General features: G+C 55.8%; 1 protein-coding gene across 1 annotated transcript; it reads right to left on the bottom strand.

Moving 5' to 3' along the window:
• Nucleotides 1–61: 61 nt before the first annotated feature.
• LOC140378150 (uncharacterized) lies at nt 62–25941 on the bottom strand. Its single transcript, XM_072463856.1, has 3 exons — nt 25847–25941; nt 707–4988; nt 62–633 (listed from the first exon to the last, which is right to left on the bottom strand). The coding sequence occupies exon 2, from the start codon at nt 4945–4947 to the stop codon at nt 727–729; it is 4221 nt and encodes a 1406-aa protein (XP_072319957.1). The 5' UTR covers nt 4948–4988; nt 25847–25941; the 3' UTR covers nt 62–633; nt 707–726.
• Between the last annotated feature and the right edge of the window lie 1237 nt (nt 25942–27178).

Here is a 27178-nt window from a genome sequence, read left to right as displayed (position 1 = left end):
CAAACGTTTTTTCCAAAATATTTATTGTCGTGGCTCGTTTTAAACAAATATTATAAATGTGCACTTTAAGAGAGAAAGACTAAGTGATTAGTAACATGCAAACTAAATACATACCTGATCTGACATGCGTGTACTATGTGAAGCAAAGTATGTACAACCTTATACGAATACTGACAGATGACTGACAGATGACTGACAAATGATTGACAGATGACTGACGGATGATTGACAGATGACTGACAGATGATGTAAAGATTGTCTTCTATTTGATCATCGTCTGCATTGTAGACGTTGATGAAATGGAAGGAAATCGCCCTCAGAGGCAACCGCAGTGATTTTGGGCGTTACAAAAATAAATTGAATTGAATAAAATCTATTTGATTTGGCATTGGTCTTTTGTAACGATGTAAAGAATAATACATTTGCTGACAACAACAATTACCATATTAGGACGAAGTGTTAAAACTTGATCAAACAAAGGGACAGTTCATCACGGAGAATGTTTCTTGCAGTAACTCTTCATAATGTACGTTACACTCGGAGCAAAGACACAAAACGTTGCCATGGTTTCGTTGGTTCCGGTCCAGCTCTCGCTCTAGTGTTTCCGATGATTGTCTCTACCGTTGAAATGCCCTAAAATATAAGAGGGATTAGAGAAGACCAGGGGTAACACGGGATAAATGGACATAAGGACATAAGGACTCACTGTGAGCAGTTCTTGCGGCGCTAGTGGAACTTCTTCATGTGTCTGTTGCGGTCCCCGGTCTGAGAGAAGGTCTGTCCACAGTGTGGGCAGGAGTACGGCCGCTCCCCCGTGTGGATGCGCATGTGCACGTTCAGCTTGTCTCTGCTGATGAAGCGCTTGTTGCAGCAGGTACAGGCGTGAGGTTTGTCCCCCGTGTGGTATCGCTGGTGCATTTTCAGTTCCGTCTTGCGGCCGTACGTGCGCCCGCAGTCGGGACACTCAAACTTGGGTCGCACGGCCATGTGCTGCCGGCCGTGCAGCTTCAGACTGCTGCTCGTGCTGAAGCTCTTGGGGCACTGGTCGCACTGGAAGGGCTTGAAGCCGGTGTGGACGTTGACGTGCAGCTTGAGGCTGGCGGCGGAGGGAAAGCCGTTGCCACAGATGGAGCACAGGTGAGGCCTCACTCCACCGTGGATGCTCATGTGCTTCTCCAGTTTGTTCTTGTTCAGGAAACTTCTTCCACAGACGGGGCAGTTGGCCGGCTGCTCCCCTTTGTGACCGTTCATGTGTTCTGCCAGCTCTGCCAGCGTAGCAAAGGCCCAGTCGCAGCGAGTGCACGAGTAGGGCCGATCTTTCCTCAGTTTCTTGTGTTTGAGACAGTGGTAGTCAAACTCCTCTTTGTGCTCGAAGCTCTCCGGACAGCAGGTACACTGATGGGGCCTTTCAATGCTGTGAGTGCGCAAGTGGACCTTAAACGCGTTCAGTTTTATGAAGACAGTGTGGCAATGTGGACACATGCGCTCTCTTTTCCTGTGCACCTGCATATGCCTCTTGTAGTGGGATTGTTTTTGAAAAAACTTGGAGCATCTCACACAATAATACTGTCCATTTACATGACTTTCCTCGTGCTTCTTCAGAGCATGCTCAAGCTTGAACTTCTTGCCACACACTGAACATGGATACGTTTTGTTATGCACCTCTTCCTTATGTGCCTGAAGTTCTTCAGGGCTGCTAAAGGACTCCGAGCACATGGGACAAATACCATTTCTTTCCTTCTCATGTTTCTTCATGTGCCGTTTCAGGTCTTCTGGAAAGGCGAAGGTCTGCTCACACGTGTTGCATGTATAATACTCTCCATTTGTTTCTTTGCGGTGCCGTAAAATGTGTCTTTTCAAATGATTCTTTCGCTTAAAGACACTGCCACAGTCAGAGCAGGCAAAGCTCTTTTGAATCCCGGGGATTCTTCTCGCACCGTTCTTATGGACTTTAATGTGGGTCAAATATAAAGACTTGTGCTTGAACTGTTTGTCACAGAAAGGACAGCACACAACCCCTGGTTCGTGAAGGCCCTTGTGGTTCTTAAACTCGATCCAGTTGGAGAGGTTCTGCCCACACACTGTGCAGGTGTATCTGCCCTGGCTGTGCTGGACCCGATGGTGGCGCTTCATGTGATAAGACTGGCTGAAGGCCTTGTCACAGATGGGGCACTTGAAAGGCTTTTCCTTGGTGTGCACCCTCATGTGCCGGGCTAGTTTGTTTGGCCCCCTGAACCACCTGTCCTTACACTGAGGACAGCGATGTCTTTTCGGAATGGGTTTGGGCACATTTTTATTGCTAGTTTCATTTGGATTTGATTCCTGAACATTCAATTTGGATTTCTTGTTATCAGAGACATTTTCACTCTCATTCTCTTCATCACTCCCATAAAAATATTCTCTGTCCGATTCCCCTGCCACCTGCTTCTCTAGATGACTTTGCCCTTGAGTCTGTCTCGATCCCTCGTTCATCTCACCTAAATGGGTGTTTAAAGAGACTGGCCCTTCTGCGTTAAAGTTAGGTTTGCTTTGAGAAACATCTGTCTGTGCTGTGCTTCTAGTCACAAGTCTTGGCCTTCCTCGCTTTCTTTTCAGAATTGTAGGTGCAACAACCTCTTCTGTCTGACCCAGAGACCTTGGATCACCCACACCGTCTACATCAACGTTCTGACCTACCAATTCCCATTTACCCATAGGGTCCTCTTCACTGTCCCCACCCTCATCACTCTGCAGTTTGCTTAGTTCACCTGCGTGTTCCTCAGACATGCTCCACTGGCCATGACGCCTAAAATGTCCTAAGAACTTGTGATAGTTTGGACTTATCTTGTCACAGTAGGGACAAGCTACGGGGTCGGGAGGGTGCATGCGTTTGTGCCTTTGTAACTCTGTTGCATTGGCATGGTCCTCGCCACATTTGGGGCAGACGAACATGCTGGCGCCATGCTGCACCTTCATGTGCCTGGTCATGTGGTAGCCTTGGCTAAAGGCCAAACTACACAAGGTGCACGAGAAGGGCTTGTCTTTGGAGTGCGTCTGCATGTGCCGGAGCAGCTTGTTCAAACCGGGAAAAGAACGCTGGCATTGGGGACAATGAGGGTTTTTAACGTCTGTTTGAATAAGTACCTCCGTTTCGTCCTCACTGTCCTCTGACCTAAGCTCCGATAAGAATTTTTCTGTCAATGTATCAGCGCCGGCCACGACAGCTTCTTGGTTAAAGTAATCTAAAAGGTCTGGAGCATTTTCACCTTGAGAAACACTCTTACTAATGCTACCCGAATCACCAGAATCCCCCGCCCCTGATTTTGGTTGCTTCCCATCTAGCTTCTTCTTCCTGTGCCTTTTCACTTTGGGCAACTGCGCCAACTCTTCCTGACTCGGTGGCGTCTTGCAATGGGCCTTGATGTGAGCGGCGAACGCGCTCGGACTTGGACAGACCTCCTGACAGAGCGGACACGGCACCGATTCGGGGGGGTGGCGTTTCTTGTGGTCCTGCAACTCGGTGGCGCTGCTCAGAGCGACGCCGCAGAGGGAACAGACATGCTCGCCGCCGTCGTGCTTTTTCCTCACGTGCCGCAGGAGGTGGTAGGTCTGGCTGAAGGTGACCGAGCACACCGGGCACTTGTAGGGCTTCTGCTGGGTGTGGCTGCGCATGTGTCGCACCAGCTTGTTGATGCCTCGGAAATGCCTGTCGACGCAGATCGGGCAGGAGGGACCTTTGCTGGTTCTTCTTTTCGGCAAGTCTAGGAGCTGTTCATCGTCACTGGCTTCGGTTTTGATTTCTCTGACTCTTGCCGTGGCGGGCGGTAGACTACTGCCGCAACTGTTCTCTGAAACATCGGCACAGTCGTCGTCACTGAAATAGTGTTCATCGCTGTCGAAGTAATAGTCGGTTTTTGAGGCAGCGGCTCGTTTGTTTTTTCTTTGAGCAGGGGGAGAGGTTTTAGCTATTGCTGCGGCTTTGGTCGGCGATTTCGCATTTGCAGGCGGTTTATCCCGAACCTCGCCCTTCCTAGGCCGGCCTCGCTTCCTTTTCGCGGGGGGTTCCGCGTCGTCTATGTACACGTTCACCTCGGGCACGGTTGCGGACTCGACCTCGGCGCTGATCTGCAGAGCCCTGGCTAACGAGTAAGGGGTGGGTTCGGAGAGCAACCTCTGCCTGAGCCGCGGGTTGTTGGTCTTCTCTACCAGCTGTTTGATGAGGAGCTGTTCGTACAGTTCCTGATAATTGGACGGTTTTAGCAGCTGATCTAGAGCGCAGATATACTGGCCGGCCGACTCCCCCGACATTTGAGCCCTCTGATTGAAGTCGAGCATGTGCATTTGTGAAGCTTGGTCTGGGGAAAAGTAAACGCTGAGGGCCGAAACGGCGTCCGCGTACGTCGTTTCGCCCGGCAGCAACGCCGCCAGGACGCGCCGGCCCTCCTGCCCCAAACAGTTCTGGAGAAGGACGTACTTAGTGGAGTCGGTCAGCTTTCGCTCTCCCATTTGTTCTACGTAGTTTTCAAAAGACCGAAGCCATCTTTCCCAGGGCACACAGGGGTGTCCCGGGGCGGAGAGGAAGTTCGGAGGAGAAGACCGAATAATTAGAATCGGCTCAACGGAGAAGTCGGTTTTAGAATGCTCCTCCGTTCTGAAGTCTTTCACACAAGGTTGATTTTGACTTGGTGCTCGCATTGGAATCACGTCCTTCTCGGATTCAGCTTCAGCCATATTATCCAGGTCTTCCTGGGTACGTTCTTCTGCCTCTCGTAGTGGACATGGGTCTTCCTTGGTACGTTCTTCAGCTTCTCGTAGTGGACATAGGTCTTCTTGCATATTCTCTGCCTCATACAGTGGACACAGCTCCTCCTGGACATCCCACGTCTCTCCCATTGCAATCATCTCTTGTGGATCCTCTGTGTTGAGCATTGAAACCAGCTCGTCTCGGGCCTGGCCTGTATCCGTCATTGTGACGAAATGTTGAGCTTCTGATTACAAATGGAGACCACCTGCAAGCAAAAGAAAAAAAATATGGGTTTATAAGATAAGATAAGATAAGATATTCCTTTATTGTCCCACATGGGGAAATTTCATTGGTGCAACGCAGGTAGATACAGAGGTAGATACAGAAGAACAGATCACTTATAGGAAGTCTGAAAAACACTTTCAGTAGAAGATCTCCTATAAATAAATAAAAACTCCCATAGACAAATAAATAAATAAATACCATTGACATGGGGGGAAAATAAACCATCCCTAAAACCCGGTGTGGCGAGCGCGCGCGGTCGAGAGTCAGCGCGTCGAGCGTCAGCGCGGTCGAGCGTCAGCGCGGTCGAGCGTCAGCGCGGCGAGCGTCAGCGCGGTCGAGCGTCAGCGCGGTCGAGCGTCAGCGCGGCGAGCGTCAGCGCGGTCGAGCGTCACCGCGGCGAGCGTCACCGCGGCGAGCGTCAGCGCGGCGAGCGTCAGCGCGGTCGAGCGTCAGCGCTGTCAGCGCGGGCGAGCGTCAGCGCGGCGAGCGTCAGCGCGGTCGAGCGTCAGCGCGGCGAGCATCGGCGCGGCGAGCGTCGGCGCGGCGAGCGTCGGCGCGGCGAGCGTCGGCGCGGCGAGCGTCGGCACGGTCAAGCGTCGGCGCGGCGAGCGTCGGCGCGGTCAAGCGTCAGCGCGGCGAGCGTCGGCGCGGCGAGCGTCAGCGCGGCGAGCGTCAGCGCGGCGAGCGTCAGCGCGGCGAGCGTCGCGCTGACTCTGATCTTCTCTGATCCTGACTTCGAGGCTGTGTCCAGTGGAAGAAAAGGACAAGAAGAGTTGATGTGTCCAAATTTCAGCATAATAATACTGCCTTCACCCATTAGCTAAAACTGTACATTTTGTACAAAATAGTGAATAAAATGGTGTATTATGTTACAGTGCTCACTGGTAATACATTTAAATGACTAATGTCTTTGTTTATTTATCATTTCCATGATTCCATTAAGTTTTGGGAAGCAAAATAATATTCAATATCTTGATGGTGTTTAGACTTATACACCATGTAATAGTATGTTTAGGCTTATAAACCATGTAATAGTATGTTTAGGCTTATACACCATGTAATAGTATGTTTAGACTTATACACCGTGTAATAGTATGTTTAGACTTATACACCATGTAATAGTATGTTTAGACTTATACACCATGTAATAGTGTGTTTAGACTTATACACCATGTAATAGTATGTTTAGGCTTATACACCATGTAATAGTATGTTTAGACTTATACACCATGTAATAGTATGTTTAGACTTATACACCATGTAATAGTGTGTTTAGACTTATACACCATGTAATAGTCACACGTCCTCACAGTTACAGGGTCACACGGCCTCCAGGGGGCGCACAGCCTCTAAGGGGCGCACGCGAGCCAGAAAACCATAACAGCGCTCCTATACTGCGTTTATGTCGGGAAGTCCATGTTATGACTCGTCTGAATGAATGTGCTTTTTTTTAAAATCACATTCCATACATACAACTCCATACAAACTCAACGTGCTTTCCATTTCATTAAAAACAGTCCCACATCCCACCCCCCCCACAACCGCCTGACCCCACCCCCCTCCACAACCGCCTGACCCCACACAGCAAAACAACCCCCCCCCCCACAACCGCCTGACCCCACACAGCAAAACAACCCCCCCCACAACCGCCTGACCCCACACAGCAAAACAACCCCCCCCCACAACCGCCTGACCCCACACAGCAAAACAACCCCCCCCCACAACCGCCTGACCCCACACAGCAAAACAACCCCCCCCCCACAACCGCCTGACCCCACACAGCAAAACAACCCCCCCCAAAACCGCCTGACCCCACACAGCAAAACAACCCCCCCCACAACCGCCTGACCCCACACAGCAAAACAACCCCCCCCCACAACCGCCTGACCCCACACAGCAAAACAACCCCCCCCCCCACAACCGCCTGACCCGACACAGCAAAACAACCCCCCCCACAACCGCCTGACCCCACACAGCAAAACAACCCCCCCCCAACAACTGACCCCACACAGCAAAACAACCCCCCCCAAAACCGCCTGACCCCACACAGCAAAACAACCCCCCCCACAACCGCCTGACCCCACACAGCAAAACAACCCCCCCCCACAACCGCCTGACCCCACACAGCAAAACAACCCCCCCCACAACCGCCTGACCCCACACAGCAAAACAACCCCCCCCCACAACCGCCTGACCCCACACAGCAAAACAACCCCCCCCCCACAACCGCCTGACCCCACACAGCAAAACAACCCCCCCCCACAACCGCCTGACCCCACACAGCAAAACAACCCCCCCCACAACCGCCTGACCCCACACAGCAAAACAACCCCCCTCCACAACCGCCTGACCCCACACAGCAAAACAACCCCCCCACAACCGCCTGACCCCACACAGCAAAACAACCCCCCCCCCAACCGCCTGACCCCACACAGCAAAACAACCCCCCCCCACAACCGCCTGACCCCACACAGCAAAACAACCCCCCCCCACAACCGCCTGACCCCACACAGCAAAACAACCCCCCCCACAACCGCCTGACCCCACACAGCAAAACAACCTCACCCACAACCACCTGACCCACACAGCAAAACAACCCCCCCCCACAACTGCCTGACCCCACACAGCAAAACAACCCCCCCCAAAACCGCCTGACCCCACAGAGCAAAACAACCCCCCCCACAACCGCCTGACCCCACACAGCAAAACAACCCCACCCACAACCACCTGACCCCACACAGCAAAACAACCCCCCCCCACAACCGCCTGACCCCACACAGCAAAACAACCCCCCCCACAACCGCCTGACCCCACACAGCAAAACAACCCCCCCCCCACAACCGCCTGACCCCACACAGCAAAACAACCCCCCCCACAACCGCCTGACCCCACACAGCAAAACAACCCCCCCCCCACAACCGCCTGACCCGACACAGCAAAACAACCCCCCCCCACAACCGCCTGACCCCACACAGCAAAACAACCCCCCCCCACAACCACCTGACCCACACAGCAAAACAACCCCCCCCACAACCGCCTGACCCCACACAGCAAAACAACCCCCCCCACAACCGCCTGACCCCACACAGCAAAACACCCCCCCCCACAACCGCCTGACCCCACACAGCAAAACAACCCCCCCCACAACCGCCTGACCCCACACAGCAAAACAACCCCCCCCCACAACCGCCTGACCCCACACAGCAAAACAACCCCCCCCACAACCGCCTGACCCCACACAGCAAAACAACCCCCCCCCACAACCGCCTGACCCCACACAGCAAAACAACCCCCCCCCACAACTGCCTGACCCCACACAGCAAAACAACCCCCCCCAAAACCGCCTGACCCCACACAGCAAAACAACCCCCCCCACAACCGCCTGACCCCACACAGCAAAACAACCCCACCCACAACCACCTGACCCCACACAGCAAAACAACCCCCCCCCACAACCGCCTGACCCCACACAGCAAAACAACCCCCCCCACAACCGCCTGACCCCACACAGCAAAACAACCCCCCCCCCACAACCGCCTGACCCCACACAGCAAAACAACCCCCCCCACAACCGCCTGACCCCACACAGCAAAACAACCCCCCCCCCACAACCGCCTGACCCGACACAGCAAAACAACCCCCCCCCACAACCGCCTGACCCCACACAGCAAAACAACCCCCCCCCCACAACCACCTGACCCACACAGCAAAACAACCCCCCCCACAACCGCCTGACCCCACACAGCAAAACAACCCCCCCCACAACCGCCTGACCCCACACAGCAAAACACCCCCCCCCACAACCGCCTGACCCCACACAGCAAAACAACCCCCCCCACAACCGCCTGACCCCACACAGCAAAACAACCCCCCCCCACAACCGCCTGACCCCACACAGCAAAACAACCCCCCCCACAACCGCCTGACCCCACACAGCAAAACAACCCCCCCCCACAACCGCCTGACCCCACACAGCAAAACAACCCCCCCCCCACAACCGCCTGACCCCACACAGCAAAACAACCCCCCCCCCACAACCGCCTGACCCCACACAGCAAAACAACCCCCCCCACCCACACACTCACTCACACAGGTCTTTGTGAATGGTCAGGGGCCCCACATGGCAATTCTGGGCCCCCTGAAAAAAATAAATCCTTTTCCACTGATGTTTTTTATCACGAATGAGCAGAAAACGTTCAACAGACACAGATTTATGCCATTGTAGGGTAACATACTAGTACAGGTACTGTAAGATTATGGATGTCCTCCCACTTGTGAAGGAGGCGGGGCATTCAGGTTTGATATTGATTAAAGAATTGTTCAAGACTTCAAACATGACACGACACTGCATAAGTGTGGGTAAGTTTGAATCATATTTTTAAGAGTAGAATTGGGCACCAGCCGGATAATCGGCATTTTTAACAACTATAATCAGATATCTAAATTAATTAATTAGGAACTAATTTGCTCGTTGATCTAAAGGTTTGAGAACGTAACCGTGACATTGACCCCTTTTCTGGATATGAAGGAACACTTAACCAAATGTGGGTTATGAAGATATGACCAAATAATTAAACAGGTAAATATGAATTAGGAATATGCAAATGAGTCGGTTTACAGGTGGAAAACACTAGACATGATGGTTCTAGATCTATCTAGGTGTGTGTTAGAGTTAAGTCTAAGATGATATTATCAGCCTGTGAAGTGCATTATACGAATGGAACCAGAAGCTGTGATCCTGAGACGGGCCTGCTCAGAGTCCAAGAGCCTGCGCAGAGTCCAAGAGCCTGCGCAGAGTCCAAGAGCCTGCGCAGAGTCCAAGAGCCTGCGCAGAGTCCAAGAGCCTGCGCAGAGTCCAAGAGCCTGCGCAGAGTCCAAGAGCCAGCGTGTCGCCTCCAGGCTTCACTCAGGGGTCACTCAGGGGTCACGCTGCAGCTCAGTCCACACACTGGCCAGAGCAGGGCTGCTCTGGAGCTCGGCTCTGATGATGTCTGGCCAAAGAAGGACTGGATCAGGTTCTGTGATCTGCGTTCTCCTTGGCCCTAAGGCGTTCTCCGTGGCTCTGTGGCGTTCTCCTTGTCTCTGAGGCGTTCTCCTTGTCTCTGAGGCGTTCTCCTTGGCTCTGAGGCGTTCTCCTTGGCTCTGAGGCGTTCTCCTTGGCTCTGAGGCGTTCCCAAATGAAAAGGCCGTCGTGCTGCTCCACGGATGTGGCTGGTCTAAAAGGCTGTGGACTTGAAAAGTTGCAAAGGTCCTTGCTTGATTTTGCATGATGCAGCATCAATCACGTTATTAAAAACGGGCACAGGTTTCTTCAGTGTTTGGAAAGTTCACTTTCTACATGAACTGGTTCAGTTCATAGTTCATAATTCAAAATTTGAACTAAGTTCACAGCTCCAAAAATGAACTAGTTCAGTTCCTTTTTTCAATATTATGCAATAATTGTTCTAAATTATTCCAAAGCCCAAATACAACCACAGACAGCAATTATTTTATGAGTTTAATGCTGAAAATATGTGTCAGATTTCATCTTCATATCCAATTTTGAATCCTTTACCCAGGATTTACATTCACACTGAAGGCACAGACTTCCTCATGTGTTGTCCAGTCCACACTAGCAGCAGCAGCAGCTTTCAGCCCCTATATTCTCAAAAACATGAGGGAAAACTTGCTGGGCAAAGTTTGCACAGAATTGTTAGTTCCCATCCTCACCAACCGCATCATAAAACTCACGCAAGTGGTCGTAGCCGGGCAAATCGTTGCTGTTCTGTTGACTTCACGTTGCGGTCGCGTCCATGCTGCTTTTTGTTGTGATGCGCATGCGCAGCGCGGTGCGACACGCAAAAGCTGTCTGCGCTATCGGCCTCTACAACCGGAGCGCTCACACTTGCCAGGCTCTTTTTGGGCAACTTAACGCTGTGTTTTTCGCCTGAAAGTCTCTAGAAGGAAACTCGAATGGAACTGCTGTAACTCTTTGGTCTTTCTGACTTACAACCCTGCGGGGGTTTTGGCGCCGTGGCTTCAGCCAATCAGCATGCACGCTGGGGTCAGAGCTGATAAGGGGACGAGGTCTGGCTTTAGGCCACAAGAGTTACACGAAAGGTAAAATTGTCCACACAACAAGTTATGAAACAGTTAAAATGACAAACACGATAACACAATATGTACATGTAAAGTCATCTGGTGGACACATTTTTGCAATCTGATGATTGTTTATTAAAACTACTAAAACCGCAGAGTCTTTCAGCGTTTGTCTTGGAGAGATCGTTACTCTCTGTGATCCAGAAGGACTCATTTGATGAAAAGTTATTTTCAAAGTTCAAAGCGTCTCTATCACGTCCTCTGCTTTTGAGAGCCGTAAAACTCCACACCGTTGATAACACCTTACCCCGCATTCCTGTCACCATGGCAACAGGGGGAGGACATCTGCATATCCTACACCATAAACAAACAAAACATGTGGATAACATTTATTATTTACTTTCATTACGTTCATTCACTTTCTAGAGCACGTAATAAAAGTACCACAACCGCCTGACCCCACAGCAAAACAACCCCCCCCCCCAACCGCCTGACCCCACACAGCAAAACAACCCCCCCCCACAACCGCCTGACCCCACACAGCAAAACAACCCCCCCCCCCCAACCGCCTGACCCCACACAGCAAAACAACCCCCCCCCCCAACCGCCTGACCCCACACAGCAAAACAACCCCCCCCCACAACCGCCTGACCCCACACAGCAAAACAACCCCCCCCCCCAACCGCCTGACCCCACAGCAAAACAACCCCCCCCCCAACCGCCTGACCCCACACAGCAAAACAACCCCCCCCCCCAACCGCCTGACCCCACACAGCAAAACAACCCCCCCCCCACAACCGCCTGACCCCACACAGCAAAACAACCCCCCCCCCCCAACCGCCTGACCCCACAGCAAAACAACCCCCCCCCACAACCGCCTGACCCCACACAGCAAAACAACCCCCCCCCCCAACCGCCTGACCCCACACAGCAAAACAACCCCCCCCCCCAACCGCCTGACCCCACACAGCAAAACAACCCCCCCCCACAACCGCCTGACCCCACACAGCAAAACAACCCCCCCACAACCCCTTGACCCCACACAGCAAAACAACCCCCCCCCCCCAACCGCCTGACCCCACACAGCAAAACAACCCCCCCCCCAACCGCCTGACCCCACACAGCAAAACAACCCCCCCCCCCAACCGCCTGATCCCACACAGCAAAACAACCCCCCCCCACAACCGCCTGACCCCACACAGCAAAACAACCCCCCCCCACAACCGCCTGACCCCACACAGCAAAACAACCCCCCCCCACAACCGCCTGACCCCACACAGCAAAACAACCCCCCCACAACCCCTTGACCCCACACAGCAAAACAACCCCCCCCCACAACCGCCTGACCCCACACAGCAAAACAACCTCACCCACAACCACCTGACCCACACAGCAAAACAACCCCCCCCCACAACCGCCTGACCCCACACAGCAAAACAACCCCCCCCCCACAACCGCCTGACCCCACACAGCAAAACAACCCCCCCCCCACAACCGCCTGACCCCACACAGCAAAACAACCCCCCCCCACAACCGCCTGACCCCACACAGCAAAACAACCCCCCCCCACAACCGCCTGACCCCACACAGCAAAACAACCCCCCCCACAACCGCCTGACCCCACACAGCAAAACAACCCCCCCCACAACCTCCTGACCCCACACAGCAAAACAACCCACCCCCACAACCACCTGACCCACACAGCAAAACAACCCCCCCCACAACCGCCTGACCCCACACAGCAAAACAACCCCCCCCCCAAAACCGCCTGACCCCACACAGCAAAACAACCCCCCCCACAACCGCCTGACCCCACACAGCAAAACAACCCCACCCACAACCACCTGACCCCACACAGCAAAACAACCCCCCCCCCACAACCGCCTGACCCCACACAGCAAAACAACCCCCCCCACAACCCCTTGACCCCCCCCAGCAAAACACCCCCCCCCCACAACCGCCTGACCTCACACAGCAAAACAACCCCCCACACAACCGCCTGACCCCACACAGCAAAAAAAAAAAACCCCACAACCGCCTGACCCCACACAGCAAAACAACCCCCCCCACAACCGCCTGACCCCACACAGCAAAACAACCCCCCCCCACAACCGCCTGACCCCACACAGCAAAAAAAAAAAACCCCACAACCGCCTGACCCCACACAGCAAAACAACCCCCCCCCACAACCGCCTGACCCCACACAGCAAAACAACCCCCCCCACAACCGCCTAACCCCACACAGCAAAACAACCCCCCCCCCCCCAACCGCCTGACCCCACACAGCAAAACAACCCCCCCCCACAACCGCCTGACCCCACACAGCAAAACAACCCCCCCCACAACCGCCTGACCCCACACAGCAAAACACCCCCCCCCCACAACCGCCTGACCCCACACAGCAAAACAACCCCCCACACAACCGCCTGACCCCACAGAGCAAAACAACCCCCCACACAACCGCCTGACCCCACAGAGCAAAACAACCCCCCCCCACAACCGCCTGACCCCACACAGCAAAACAACCCCCCCCCCACAACCGCCTGACCCAACACAGCAAAACAACCCCCCCCCCACAACCGCCTGACCCCACACAGCAAAACAACCCCCCCCCCAACCGCCTGACCCCACACAGCAAAACAACCCCCCCCCACAACCGCCTGACCCCACACAGCAAAACAACCCCCCCCCACAACCGCCTGACCCCACACAGCAAAACAACCCCCCCCACAACCGCCTGACCCCACACAGCAAAACAACCCTCACCCACAACCACCTGACCCACACAGAAAAACAACCCCCCCCCACAACTGCCTGACCCCACACAGCAAAACAACCCCCCCCAAAACCGCCTGACCCCACACAGCAAAACAACCCCCCCCCACAACCGCCTGACCCCACACAGCAAAACAACCCCCCCCCCACAACCGCCTGACCCCACACAGCAAAACAACCCCCCCCACAACCCCTTGACCCCACACAGCAAAACAACCCCCCCCACAACCGCCTGACCCCACACAGCAAAACAACCCCACCCACAACCGCCTGACCCCACACAGCAAAACAACCCCCCCCACAACCGCCTGACCCCACACAGCAAAACAACCCCCCCCACAACCGCCTGACCCCACAGCAAAACAACCCACCCCCACAACAAAACAACCCCCCCCCACAACCGCCTGACCCCACACAGCAAAACAACCCCCCCCCCAAAACCGCCTGACCCCACACAGCAAAACAACCCCCCCCACAACCGCCTGACCCCACACAGCAAAACAACCCCACCCACAACCACCTGACCCCACACAGCAAAACAACCCCCCCCCCACAACCGCCTGACCCCACACAGCAAAACAACCCCCCCCACAACCCCTTGACCCCACACAGCAAAACAACCCCCCCCCCCACAACCGCCTGACCCCACACAGCAAAACAACCCCCCACACAACCGCCTGACCCCACACAGCAAAACAACCCCCCCCCCACAACCGCCTGACCCCACACAGCAAAACAACCCCCCCCCACAACCGCCTGACCCCACACAGCAAAACAACCCCCCCCCACAACCGCCTGACCCCACACAGCAAAACAACCCCCCCCACAACCGCCTGACCCCACACAGCAAAACACCCCCCCCCCCCAACCGCCTGACCCCACACAGCAAAACAACCCCCCCCCACAACCGCCTGACCCCACACAGCAAAACAACCCCCCCCCACAACCGCCTGACCCCACACAGCAAAACAACCCCCCCCACAACCGCCTGACCCCACACAGCAAAACAACCTCACCCACAACCACCTGACCCACACAGCAAAACAACCCCCCCCAAAACCGCCTGACCCCACACAGCAAAACAACCCCCCCCACAACCGCCTGACCCCACACAGCAAAACAACCCCACCCACAACCACCTGACCCCACACAGCAAAACAACCCCCCCCCACAACCGCCTGACCCCACACAGCAAAACAACCCCCCCGCACAACTGCCTGACCCCACACAGCAAAACAACCCCCCCCCCACAACCGCCTGACCCCACACAGCAAAACAACCCCCCCCCCACAACCGCCTGACCCCACACAGCAAAACAACCCCCCCCCACAACCGCCTGACCCCACACAGCAAAACAACCCCCCACACAACCGCCTGACCCCACACAGCAAAACAACCCCCCCCACAACCGCCTGACCCCAAACAGCAAAACAACCCCCCCCACAACCGCCTGACCCAACACAGCAAAACAACCCCCCCCCCACAACCGCCTGACCCCACACAGCAAAACAACCCCCCCCCACAACCGCCTGACCCCACACAGCAAAACAACCCCCCCCCCACAACCGCCTGACCCCACACAGCAAAACAACCCCCCCCCACAACCGCCTGACCCCACACAGCAAAACAACCCCCCCCACAACCGCCTGACCCCACACAGCAAAACAACCTCACCCACAACCACCTGACCCACACAGCAAAACAACCCCCCCCCAACAACTGACCCCACACAGCAAAACAACCCCCCCCAAAACCGCCTGACCCCACACAGCAAAACAACCCCCCCCACAACCGCCTGACCCCACACAGCAAAACAACCCCACCCACAACCACCTGACCCCACACAGCAAAACAACCCCCCCCCACAACCGCCTGACCCCACACAGCAAAACAACCCCCCCCCCACAACCGCCTGACCCCACACAGCAAAACAACCCCCCCCACAACCACCTGACCCCACACAGCAAAACAACCCCCCCCCCACAACCGCCTGACCCCACACAGCAAAACAACCCCCCCCCACAACCGCCTGACCCCACACAGCAAAACAACCCCCCCCCCCACAACCGCCTGACCCCACACAGCAAAACAACCCCCCCCCACAACCGCCTGACCCCACACAGCAAAACAACCCCCCACACAACCGCCTGACCCCACACAGCAAAACAACCCCCCCCCACAACCGCCTGACCCCACACAGCAAAACAACCCCCCCCCACAACCGCCTGACCCCACACAGCAAAACAACCCCCCCCCCACAACCGCCTGACCCCACACAGCAAAACAACCCCCCCCCCACAACCGCCTGACCCCACACAGCAAAACAACCCCCCCCCCACCGCCTGACCCCACACAGCAAAACAACCCCCCCCCCACAACCGCCTGACCCCACACAGCAAAACAACCCCCCCCCACAACCGCCTGACCCCACACAGCAAAACAACCCCCCCCCGACCGCCTGACCCCACACAGCAAAACAACCCCCCCCCCCAACCGCCTGACCCCACACAGCAAAACAACCCCCCCCCCAAAACCGCCTGACCCCACACAGCAAAACAACCCCCCCCACAACCGCCTGACCCCACACAGCAAAACAACCCCCCCCCCACAACCGCCTGACCCCACACAGCAAAACAACCCCCCCCCCCACAACCGCCTGACCCCACACAGCAAAACAACCCCCCCCAAAACCGCCTGACCCCACACAGCAAAACAACCCCCCCCACAACCGCCTGACCCCACACAGCAAAACAACCCCCCCCACAACCCCTTGACCCCACACAGCAAAACAACCCCCCCCACAACCGCCTGACCCCACACAGCAAAACAACCTCACCCACAACCACCTGACCCACACAGCAAAACAACCCCCCCCCACAACTGCCTGACCCCACACAGCAAAACAACCCCCCCCAAAACCGCCTGACCCCACACAGCAAAACAACCCCCCCCACAACCGCCTGACCCCACACAGCAAAACAACCCCACCCACAACCACCTGACCCCACACAGCAAAACAACCCCCCCCCCCACAACCGCCTGACCCCACACAGCAAAACAACCCCCCCCCCACAACCGCCTGACCCCACACAGCAAAACAACCCCCCCCACAACCACCTGACCCCACACAGCAAAACAACCCCCCCCACAACCGCCTGACCCCACACAGCAAAACAACCCCCCTCACAACCGCCTGACCCCACACAGCAAAACAACCCCCCCCCCCACAACCGCCTGACCCCACACAGCAAAACAACCCCCCCCACAACCGCCTGACCCCACACAGCAAAACAACCCACCCCCACAACCGCCTGACCCCACACAGCAAAACAACCCCCCCCCACCCACACACTCACTCACACAGGTCTTTGTGAATGGTCAACACACAGCAAAACAATCCACCCCCACAACCGCCTGACCCCACACAGCAAAACAACCCCCCCCCACAACGGCCTGACCCCACACAGCAAAACAACCCCCCCCACAACCGCCTGACCCCACACAGCAAAACAACCCCCCCCCCACAACCGCCTGACCCCACACAGCAAAACAACCCCCCACACAACCGCCTGACCCCACACAGCAAAACAACCCACCCCCACAACCGCCTGACCCCACACAGCAAAACAACCCACCCCCACAACCGCCTGACCCCACACAGCAAAACAACGCCCCCCCCACAACCGCCTGACCCCACACAGCAAAACAACCCCCCCCACAACTGCCTGACCCCACACAGCAAAACAACCCCCCCCCCACAACCGCCTGACCCCACACAGCAAAACAACCCCCCACACAACCGCCTGACCCCACACAGCAAAACAACCCCCCCCACAACCGCCTGACCCCACACAGCAAAACAACCCCCCCCACAACCGCCTGACCCCACACAGCAAAACAACCCACCCCCACAACCACCTGACCCACACAGCAAAACAACCCCCCCCACAACCGCCTGACCCCACACAGCAAAACAACCCCCCCCCAAAACCGCCTGACCCCACACAGCAAAACAACCCCCCCCACAACCGCCTGACCCCACACAGCAAAACAACCCCCCCCCACAACCGCCTGACCCCACACAGCAAAACAACCCCCCCCCCACAACCGCCTGACCCCACACAACAAAACAACCCCCCCCACAACCGCCTGACCCCACACAGCAAAACAACCCCCCCCCCCAACCGCCTGACCCCACACAGCAAAACAACCCCCCCCCACAACCGCCTGACCCCACACAGCAAAACAACCCCCCCCACAACCGCCTGACCCCACACAGCAAAACAACCCCCCCCACAACCGCCTGACCCCACACAGCAAAACAACCCCCCCCCCAACCGCCTGACCCCACACAGCAAAACAACCCCCCCAAAACCGCCTGACCCCACACAGCAAAACAACCCCCCCCACAACCGCCTGACCCCACACAGCAAAACAACCCCCCCCCCACAGCAAAACAACCCCCCCCACAACCGCCTGACCCCACACAGCAAAACAACCCCCCCCCCAACCGCCTGACCCCACACAGCAAAACAACCCCCCCCAAAACCGCCTGACCCCACACAGCAAAACAACCCCCCCCACAACCGCCTGACCCCACACAGCAAAACAACCCCCCCCCCACAGCAAAACAACCCCCCCCCCACAACCGCCTGACCCCACACAGCAAAACAACCCCCCCCACAACCCCTTGACCCCACACAGCAAAACAACCCCCCCCACAACCGCCTGACCCCACACAGCAAAACAACCTCACCCACAACCACCTGACCCACACAGCAAAACAACCCCCCCCCACAACTGCCTGACCCCACACAGCAAAACAACCCCCCCCAAAACCGCCTGACCCCACACAGCAAAACAACCCCCCCCACAACCGCCTGACCCCACACAGCAAAACAACCCCACCCACAACCACCTGACCCCACACAGCAAAACAACCCCCCCCCACAACCGCCTGACCCCACACAGCAAAACAACCCCCCCCACAACCGCCTGACCCCACACAGCAAAACAACCCCCCCCACAACCACCTGACCCCACACAGCAAAACAACCCCCCCCACAACCGCCTGACCCCACACAGCAAAACAACCCCCCCCACAACCGCCTGACCCCACACAGCAAAACAACCCACCCCCACAACCACCTGACCCACACAGCAAAACAACCCCCCCCCCCACAACCGCCTGACCCCACACAGCAAAACAACCCCCCCCCCAAAACCGCCTGACCCCACACAGCAAAACAACCCCCCCCACAACCGCCTGACCCCACACAGCAAAACAACCCCACCCACAACCACCTGACCCCACACAGCAAAACAACCCCCCCCCCCCACAACCGCCTGACCCCACACAGCAAAACAACCCCCCCCACAACCCCTTGACCCCACACAGCAAAACAACCCCCCCCCCACAACCGCCTGACCCCACACAGCAAAACAACCCCCCCCAAAACCGCCTGACCCCACACAGCAAAACAACCCCCCCCCACAACCGCCTGACCCCACACAGCAAAACAACCCCCCCCCACAACCGCCTGACCCCACACAGCAAAACAACCCCACCCACAACCACCTGACCCCACACAGCAAAACAACCCCCCCCCCACAACCGCCTGACCCCACACAGCAAAACAACCCCCCCCACAACCGCCTGACCCCACACAGCAAAACAACCCCCCCCCACAACCACCTGACCCCACACAGCAAAACAACCCCCCCCCACAACCGCCTGACCCCACACAGCAAAACAACCCCCCCCCACAACCGCCTGACCCCACACAGCAAAACAACCCCACCCACAACCACCTGACCCCACACAGCAAAACAACCCCCCCCCACAACCGCCTGACCCCACACAGCAAAACAACCCCCCCCACAACCGCCTGACCCCACACAGCAAAACAACCCCCCCCCACAACCACCTGACCCCACACAGCAAAACAACCCCCCCCCCACAACCGCCTGACCCCACACAGCAAAACAACCCCCCCCACAACCGCCTGACCCCACACAGCAAAACAACCCCCCCCACAACCGCCTGACCCCACACAGCAAAACACCCCCCCCCACAACCGCCTGACCCCACACAGCAAAACAACCCCCCCCACAACCACCTGACCCCACACAGCAAAACAACCCCCCCCCCAACCGCCTGACCCCACACAGCAAAACAACCCCCCCCAGAACCGCCTGACCCCACACAGCAAAACAACCCCCCCCACAACCGCCTGACCCCACACAGCAAAACAACCCCCCCCCACAGCAAAACAACCCCCCCCCCCACAACCGCCTGACCCCACACAGCAAAACAACCCCCCCCACAACCCCTTGACCCCACACAGCAAAACAACCCCCCCCACAACCGCCTGACCCCACACAGCAAAACAACCTCACCCACAACCACCTGACCCACACAGCAAAACAACCCCCCCCCCACAACTGCCTGACCCCACACAGCAAAACAACCCCCCCCAAAACCGCCTGACCCCACACAGCAAAACAACCCCCCCCACAACCGCCTGACCCCACACAGCAAAACAACCCCACCCACAACCACCTGACCCCACACAGCAAAACAACCCCCCCCCACAACCGCCTGACCCCACACAGCAAAACAACCCCCCCCACAACCGCCTGACCCCACACAGCAAAACAACCCCCCCCACAACCACCTGACCCCACACAGCAAAACAACCCCCCCCACAACCGCCTGACCCCACACAGCAAAACAACCCCCCCCACAACCGCCTGACCCCACACAGCAAAACAACCCACCCCCACAACCACCTGACCCACACAGCAAAACAACCCCCCCCCCACAACCGCCTGACCCCACACAGCAAAACAACCCCCCCCCCCAAAACCGCCTGACCCCACACAGCAAAACAACCCCCCCCACAACCGCCTGACCCCACACAGCAAAACAACCCCACCCACAACCACCTGACCCCACACAGCAAAACAACCCCCCCCCCACAACCGCCTGACCCCACACAGCAAAACAACCCCCCCCACAACCCCTTGACCCCACACAGCAAAACAACCCCCCCCCACAACCGCCTGACCCCACACAGCAAAACAACCCCCCCCAAAACCGCCTGACCCCACACAGCAAAACAACCCCCCCCCACAACCGCCTGACCCCACACAGCAAAACAACCCCCCCCCACAACCGCCTGACCCCACACAGCAAAACAACCCCACCCACAACCACCTGACCCCACACAGCAAAACAACCCCCCCCCCACAACCGCCTGACCCCACACAGCAAAACAACCCCCCCCACAACCGCCTGACCCCACACAGCAAAACAACCCCCCCCCACAACCACCTGACCCCACACAGCAAAACAACCCCCCCCCACAACCGCCTGACCCCACACAGCAAAACAACCCCCCCCACAACCGCCTGACCCCACACAGCAAAACAACCCCCCCCACAACCGCCTGACCCCACACAGCAAAACACCCCCCCCCACAACCGCCTGACCCCACACAGCAAAACAACCCCCCCCACAACCACCTGACCCCACACAGCAAAACAACCCCCCCCACAACCGCCTGACCCCACACAGCAAAACAACCCCCCCCACAACCGCCTGACCCCACACAGCAAAACAACCCACCCCCAAAACCACCTGACCCACACAGCAAAACAACCCCCCCCACAACCGCCTGACCCCACACAGCAAAACAACCCCCCCCCAAAACCGCCTGACCCCACACAGCAAAACAACCCCCCCCACAACCGCCTGACCCCACACAGCAAAACAACCCCACCCACAACCACCTGACCCCACACAGCAAAACAACCCCCCCCCACAACCACCTGACCCCACACAGCAAAACAACCCCCCCCACAACCCCTTGACCCCACACAGCAAAACAACCCCCCCCCCACAACCGCCTGACACCACACAGCAAAACAACCTCACCCACAACCACCTGACCCACACAGCAAAACAACCCCCCCCCCCACAACCGCCTGACCCCACACAGCAAAACACCCCCCCCCCAAAACCGCCTGACCCCACACAGCAAAACAACCCCCCCCACAACCGCCTGACCCCACACAGCAAAACAACCCACCCCCACAACCGCCTGACCCCACACAGCAAAACACCCCCCCCCCACAACCGCCTGACCCCACACAGCAAAACAACCCCCCCCACAACCGCCTGACCCCACACAGCAAAACAACCCCCCCCCCACAACCGCCTGACCCCACACAGCAAAACAACCCCCCCCACAACCGCCTGACCCCACACAGCAAAACAACCCACCCCCACAACCGCCTGACCCCACACAGCAAAACAACCCCCCCCCACCCACACACTCACTCACACAGGTCTTTGTGAATGGTCAACACACAGCAAAACAATCCACCCCCACAACCGCCTGACCCCACACAGCAAAACAACCCCCCCCACAACCGCCTGACCCCACACAGCAAAACAACCCCCCCCCACAACCGCCTGACCCCACACAGCAAAACAACCCCCCACACAACCGCCTGACCCCACACAGCAAAACAACCCACCCCCACAACCGCCTGACCCCACACAGCAAAACAACCCACCCCCACAACCGCCTGACCCCACACAGCAAAACAACGCCCCCCCCCACAACCGCCTGACCCCACACAGCAAAACAACCCCCCCCACAACCGCCTGACCCCACACAGCAAAACAACCCCCCCCACAACCGCCTGACCCCACACAGCAAAACAACCCACCCCCACAACCGCCTGACCCCACACAGCAAAACAACCCCCCCCACAACCGCCTGACCCCACACAGCAAAACAACCCCCCCCCACAACTGCCTGACCCCACACAGCAAAACAACCCCCCCCCCACAACCGCCTGACCCCACACAGCAAAACAACCCCCCACACAACCGCCTGACCCCACACAGCAAAACAACCCCCCCCACAACCGCCTGACCCCACACAGCAAAACAACCCCCCCCCACAACCGCCTGACCCCACACAGCAAAACAACCCCCCACACAACCGCCTGACCCCACACAGCAAAACAACCCCCCCCCACAACCGCCTGACCCCACACAGCAAAACAACCCCCCCCACAACCGCCTGACCCCACACAGCAAAACAACCCACCCACTCCCACACTCACTCCCACACTCACTCCCACACACACTCACACAGGTCTTTGTGAATGGTCAGGGGCCCCACATGGCAATTCTGGGCCCCTTAAAAAAAAAAATCCTTTTCAACTGATGTTTTTTATCACGAATGAGCAGAAAACTTTCAACCGACACAGATTTATGCCATAAACAAAAAAAACATGAGAATAACGTTTATTATTTACTTTTCTAGTTCATTCACTTTCCAGAACACGTAATAAAAGTAGTAAAAACATTTTGCAGGCATCAATTCCACCAACAAAAAAAGCAAATCACAAACACAAAGTTTACGATTAAGGGACAATGTGGAACTTTGTAACTGGAGGTGGCAAGTCACCTGCACGCTTCCATGGAAACGATTGGCCAAGGAACAACACACTGGCCGAGTACGAGTCAGGTTTGTGGACATGCAAGCCCGCTCGCAGTAAACTGGGATTTATACATGTTTAGAGCAATAAAAACACAGATTAGACAGTAGGCCAGCGAATCACAACGTGTCTTCTACAAAAGAACCCGCCGCTGTAGTTTAGGTCTCTACAACATGAACACGGATTAGTCACGTTCCAGTCTCACTTTGGTCAGGACCTCACTATTCAAAATGGATCACAATTTAAATGCTGGGCCAACAACATTCACCGCTGACCCGACATTTTAAAGCTTTTAAATCAGCAAATCAGGCCTTCTGTGCGGATTGTGTTGATGTTACGGCTCCTTAAGGTTTTATGAGATGAAATACACACGTTTCTTCAAATCACTCAGGATGTTGTGTCTTTCCTCAACTGTCAAGGCTCAAAATCTGCTCTGAACGGTTCTGTCTCGCGATCACGCGGGACGAGTGTTTTGAGACTGTGGAGATGATGATGGAGCTGGTGGAGATGATAGAGATAGTGGAGATGATAGAGACGATAGAGATGATGGAGACGATGGAGATGATAGAGACGATAGAGACGATAGAGATGATGGAGCTGATAGAAATCGTGGAGATGATGGAGATGATGGAGATGATGGAGACGATAGAGACGATGGAGCTGATGGAGATGATGGAGATGATGGAGACGATAGAGCTGATGGAGCTGATGGAGATGAAGGAGATGAAGGAGATGATGGAGATGAAGGAGATGAAGGAGCTGATGGAGATGAAGGAGATGATGAGAAGATGGAGCTGATGGAGACGATAGAGACGATGGAGCTGATGGAGATGAAGGAGATGAAGGAGATGATGGAGACGATAGAGACGATAGAGACGATGGAGCTGATGGAGATGAAGGAGATGAAGGAGCTGATGGAGATGAAGGAGATGAAGGAGCTGATGGAGATGAAGGAGATGATGAGAAGATGGAGCTGATGGAGACGATAGAGATGATGGAGATGAAGGAGAGGAAGGAGCTGATGGAGATGGAGATGATGAGATGATGGAGATGATGGAGACGATAGAGATGATGGAGACGATGGAGATGATGGAGACGATGGAGATGATGGAGATGATGGAGACAATAGAGACAATGGAGACGATAGAGATGATGGAGACGATAGAGACGATGGAGCTGATGGAGATGATGGAGATGATGGAGACGATAGAGCTGATGGAGATGAAGGAGATGAAGGAGATGATGGAGACGATAGAGCTGATGGAGATGAAGGAGATGAAGGAGCTGATGGAGATGAAGGAGATGAAGGAGCTGATGGAGATGAAGGAGATGAAGGAGCTGATGGAGATGAAGGAGATGATGAGAAGATGGAGCTGATGGAGACGATAGAGATGATGGAGATGAAGGAGAGGAAGGAGCTGATGGAGATGGAGATGATGAGATGATGGAGATGATGGAGACGATAGAGACAATGGAGACGATAGAGATGATGGAGATGATGGAGACGATGGAGACAATGGAGACGATAGAGATGATGGAGATGATGGAGACGATAGAGACGATAGAGACGATGGAGACGATGGAGATGATGGAGACGATGGAGATGATGGAGATGATGGAGACAATAGAGACAATGGAGACGATAGAGATGATGGAGACGATAGAGACGATGGAGCTGATGGAGATGATGGAGATGATGGAGACGATAGAGCTGATGGAGATGAAGGAGATGAAGGAGATGATGGAGACGATAGAGACGATGGAGCTGATGGAGATGAAGGAGATGAAGGAGCTGATGGAGATGAAGGAGATGATGAGAAGATGGAGCTGATGGAGACGATAGAGATGATGGAGATGAAGGAGAGGAAGGAGCTGATGGAGATGGAGATGATGAGATGATGGAGATGATGGAGACGATAGAGACAATGGAGACGATAGAGATGATGGAGACGATGGAGACAATGGAGACGATAGAGATGATGGAGATGATGGAGATGATGGAGACAATAGAGATGATGGAGACGATAGAGATGATGGAGATGATGGAGACGATAGAGATGATGGAGACGATAGAGATGATGGAGATGATGGAGGTGATGAGATGATGGAGCTGAGGGCCTCCTTGTCCACCACATCTCACGATCATCAACAACACTTTTGGACAGAACTTCCCACTGTTTGGATCCGTGCATCCGGCTCGGCAGACGCGCCCGGCACGCGCGTCTACGCCGCATCACCGCCTTTAACGTCACGGCGCGGAACCTAAACACGGTCCCCTAGTAACGCGCGCGCATACGGGGTAAACGTTAGGGCTGTCGGGGGGGGCTCTGCGCGCGGCGGAGGAGGAGACGCGCGCGGCACGTAACGCGCGGCGGCGGCGCGTGAAGGCGGCGCGCGCGGGCGCAACGGAGACGCGCGGCTCGTGCGGGAAACGCGCGTACGAAAGCCGCGCCCGTGTCGTCTTACCGCGAGCGTAGACGCGTTGTGTATCCAGCCAGGACTCCGCGGGCATCACATCAGCGCCATAGACACACGCTCCACTTCCGGTTTGCCGCCCGCGCCCCGCCCCCCGTGCGCCGCCCCGCGAGCGCCGCCACACGGACGGGAGGAGCGCGTGCGCGTTATGGACTGAACAAACTAACCCCATAAACAACTACATGAGGCCCTGGGGTTATTCTGTGGAGCGTTAAAGACTTCCCCTGGTAAAGGTGGAGAGGCCTTTAGGTTTGAGACGTAAACAAGTCATGATGCAGCGCGAAATAAACCCACAGGGAGCGAGAGAGTGGAGAGACATCAAGTAAAATGGAGATGGGAATTCGGGGGAGAAATGATGCGGTGTCAGGTGCAGTTACACTTATTGCCTACAGTCCATGTCGATTGTGACGTACGTGAGATGAAAAGTAGAGGAGGAGTTTAGCTTTGGCTGTGAACGACAGACTTCAGAATATTCACTCGGGCGACGCCGACGTTCACACAGACTGAGAATGTCCAAAGAACCGGCATCGGGGAAAACGGGTTCTGGGTTCGTCACACCAGAGTTAAACATCCATCCTGGCAGTTTCAAAGGCGTTCTGACTCATCAGCATCATTAACTACTATTCATGCTTTTTCATGGCAGAGCCGCCCGGACCGGCTCTACGAAGCTCTATGAAGCTCTACGAAGGTCTACAGAGGTCTACAAAGCTCTACGAAGGTCTACAAAGCTCTACAGAGGTCTACAAAGCTCTACGAAGGTCTACGAAGCTCTACGAAGCTCTACAGAGGTCTACAAAGCTCTACGAAGGTCTACGAAGCTCTACGAAGCTCTACAGAGGTCTACAAAGCTCTACGAAGGTCTACAAAGTTCTACGAAGGTCTACAAAGCTCTACAAAGCTCTACAAAGGTCTACAGAGGTCTACAAAGTTCTATGAAGGTCTACAAAGCTCTACAAAGCTCTACGAAGGTCTACGAAGCTCTACGAAGCTCTATGAAGCTCTACGAAGGTCTACAGAGGTTAACAAAGCTCTACGAAGGTCTACAGAGGTCTACAAAGCTCTACGAAGGTCTACAAAGTTCTACGAAGGTCTACAAAGTTCTACGAAGCTCTATGAAGCTCTACAGAGGTCTACAAAGTTCTACGAAGCTCTACAAAGCTCTACAAAGGTCTAAGAAGCTCTACAAAGCTCCACGAAGGTCTACGAAAGTCTACAAAGCATATCGACTCTTGTTTCAACTTGTCCGTCAGCAGATTCATGCGGGTCCCTGCTCATGAGGAGGTTTATGAATAAGAATCAGAATCAGAATCAGAAAGGTGTTTA

Source organism: Eucyclogobius newberryi, unplaced genomic scaffold, assembly GCF_026437365.1.
Source record: "Eucyclogobius newberryi isolate DKJ021-1_F unplaced genomic scaffold, fEucNew1.0.hap1 SCAF_4, whole genome shotgun sequence".
In the NCBI taxonomy this organism is placed as follows: domain Eukaryota; kingdom Metazoa; phylum Chordata; class Actinopteri; order Gobiiformes; family Gobiidae; genus Eucyclogobius; species Eucyclogobius newberryi.
The sequence above is the reverse complement of the archived record's forward strand: the minus strand, read 5'-3'. Positions and strand labels throughout refer to the sequence as shown.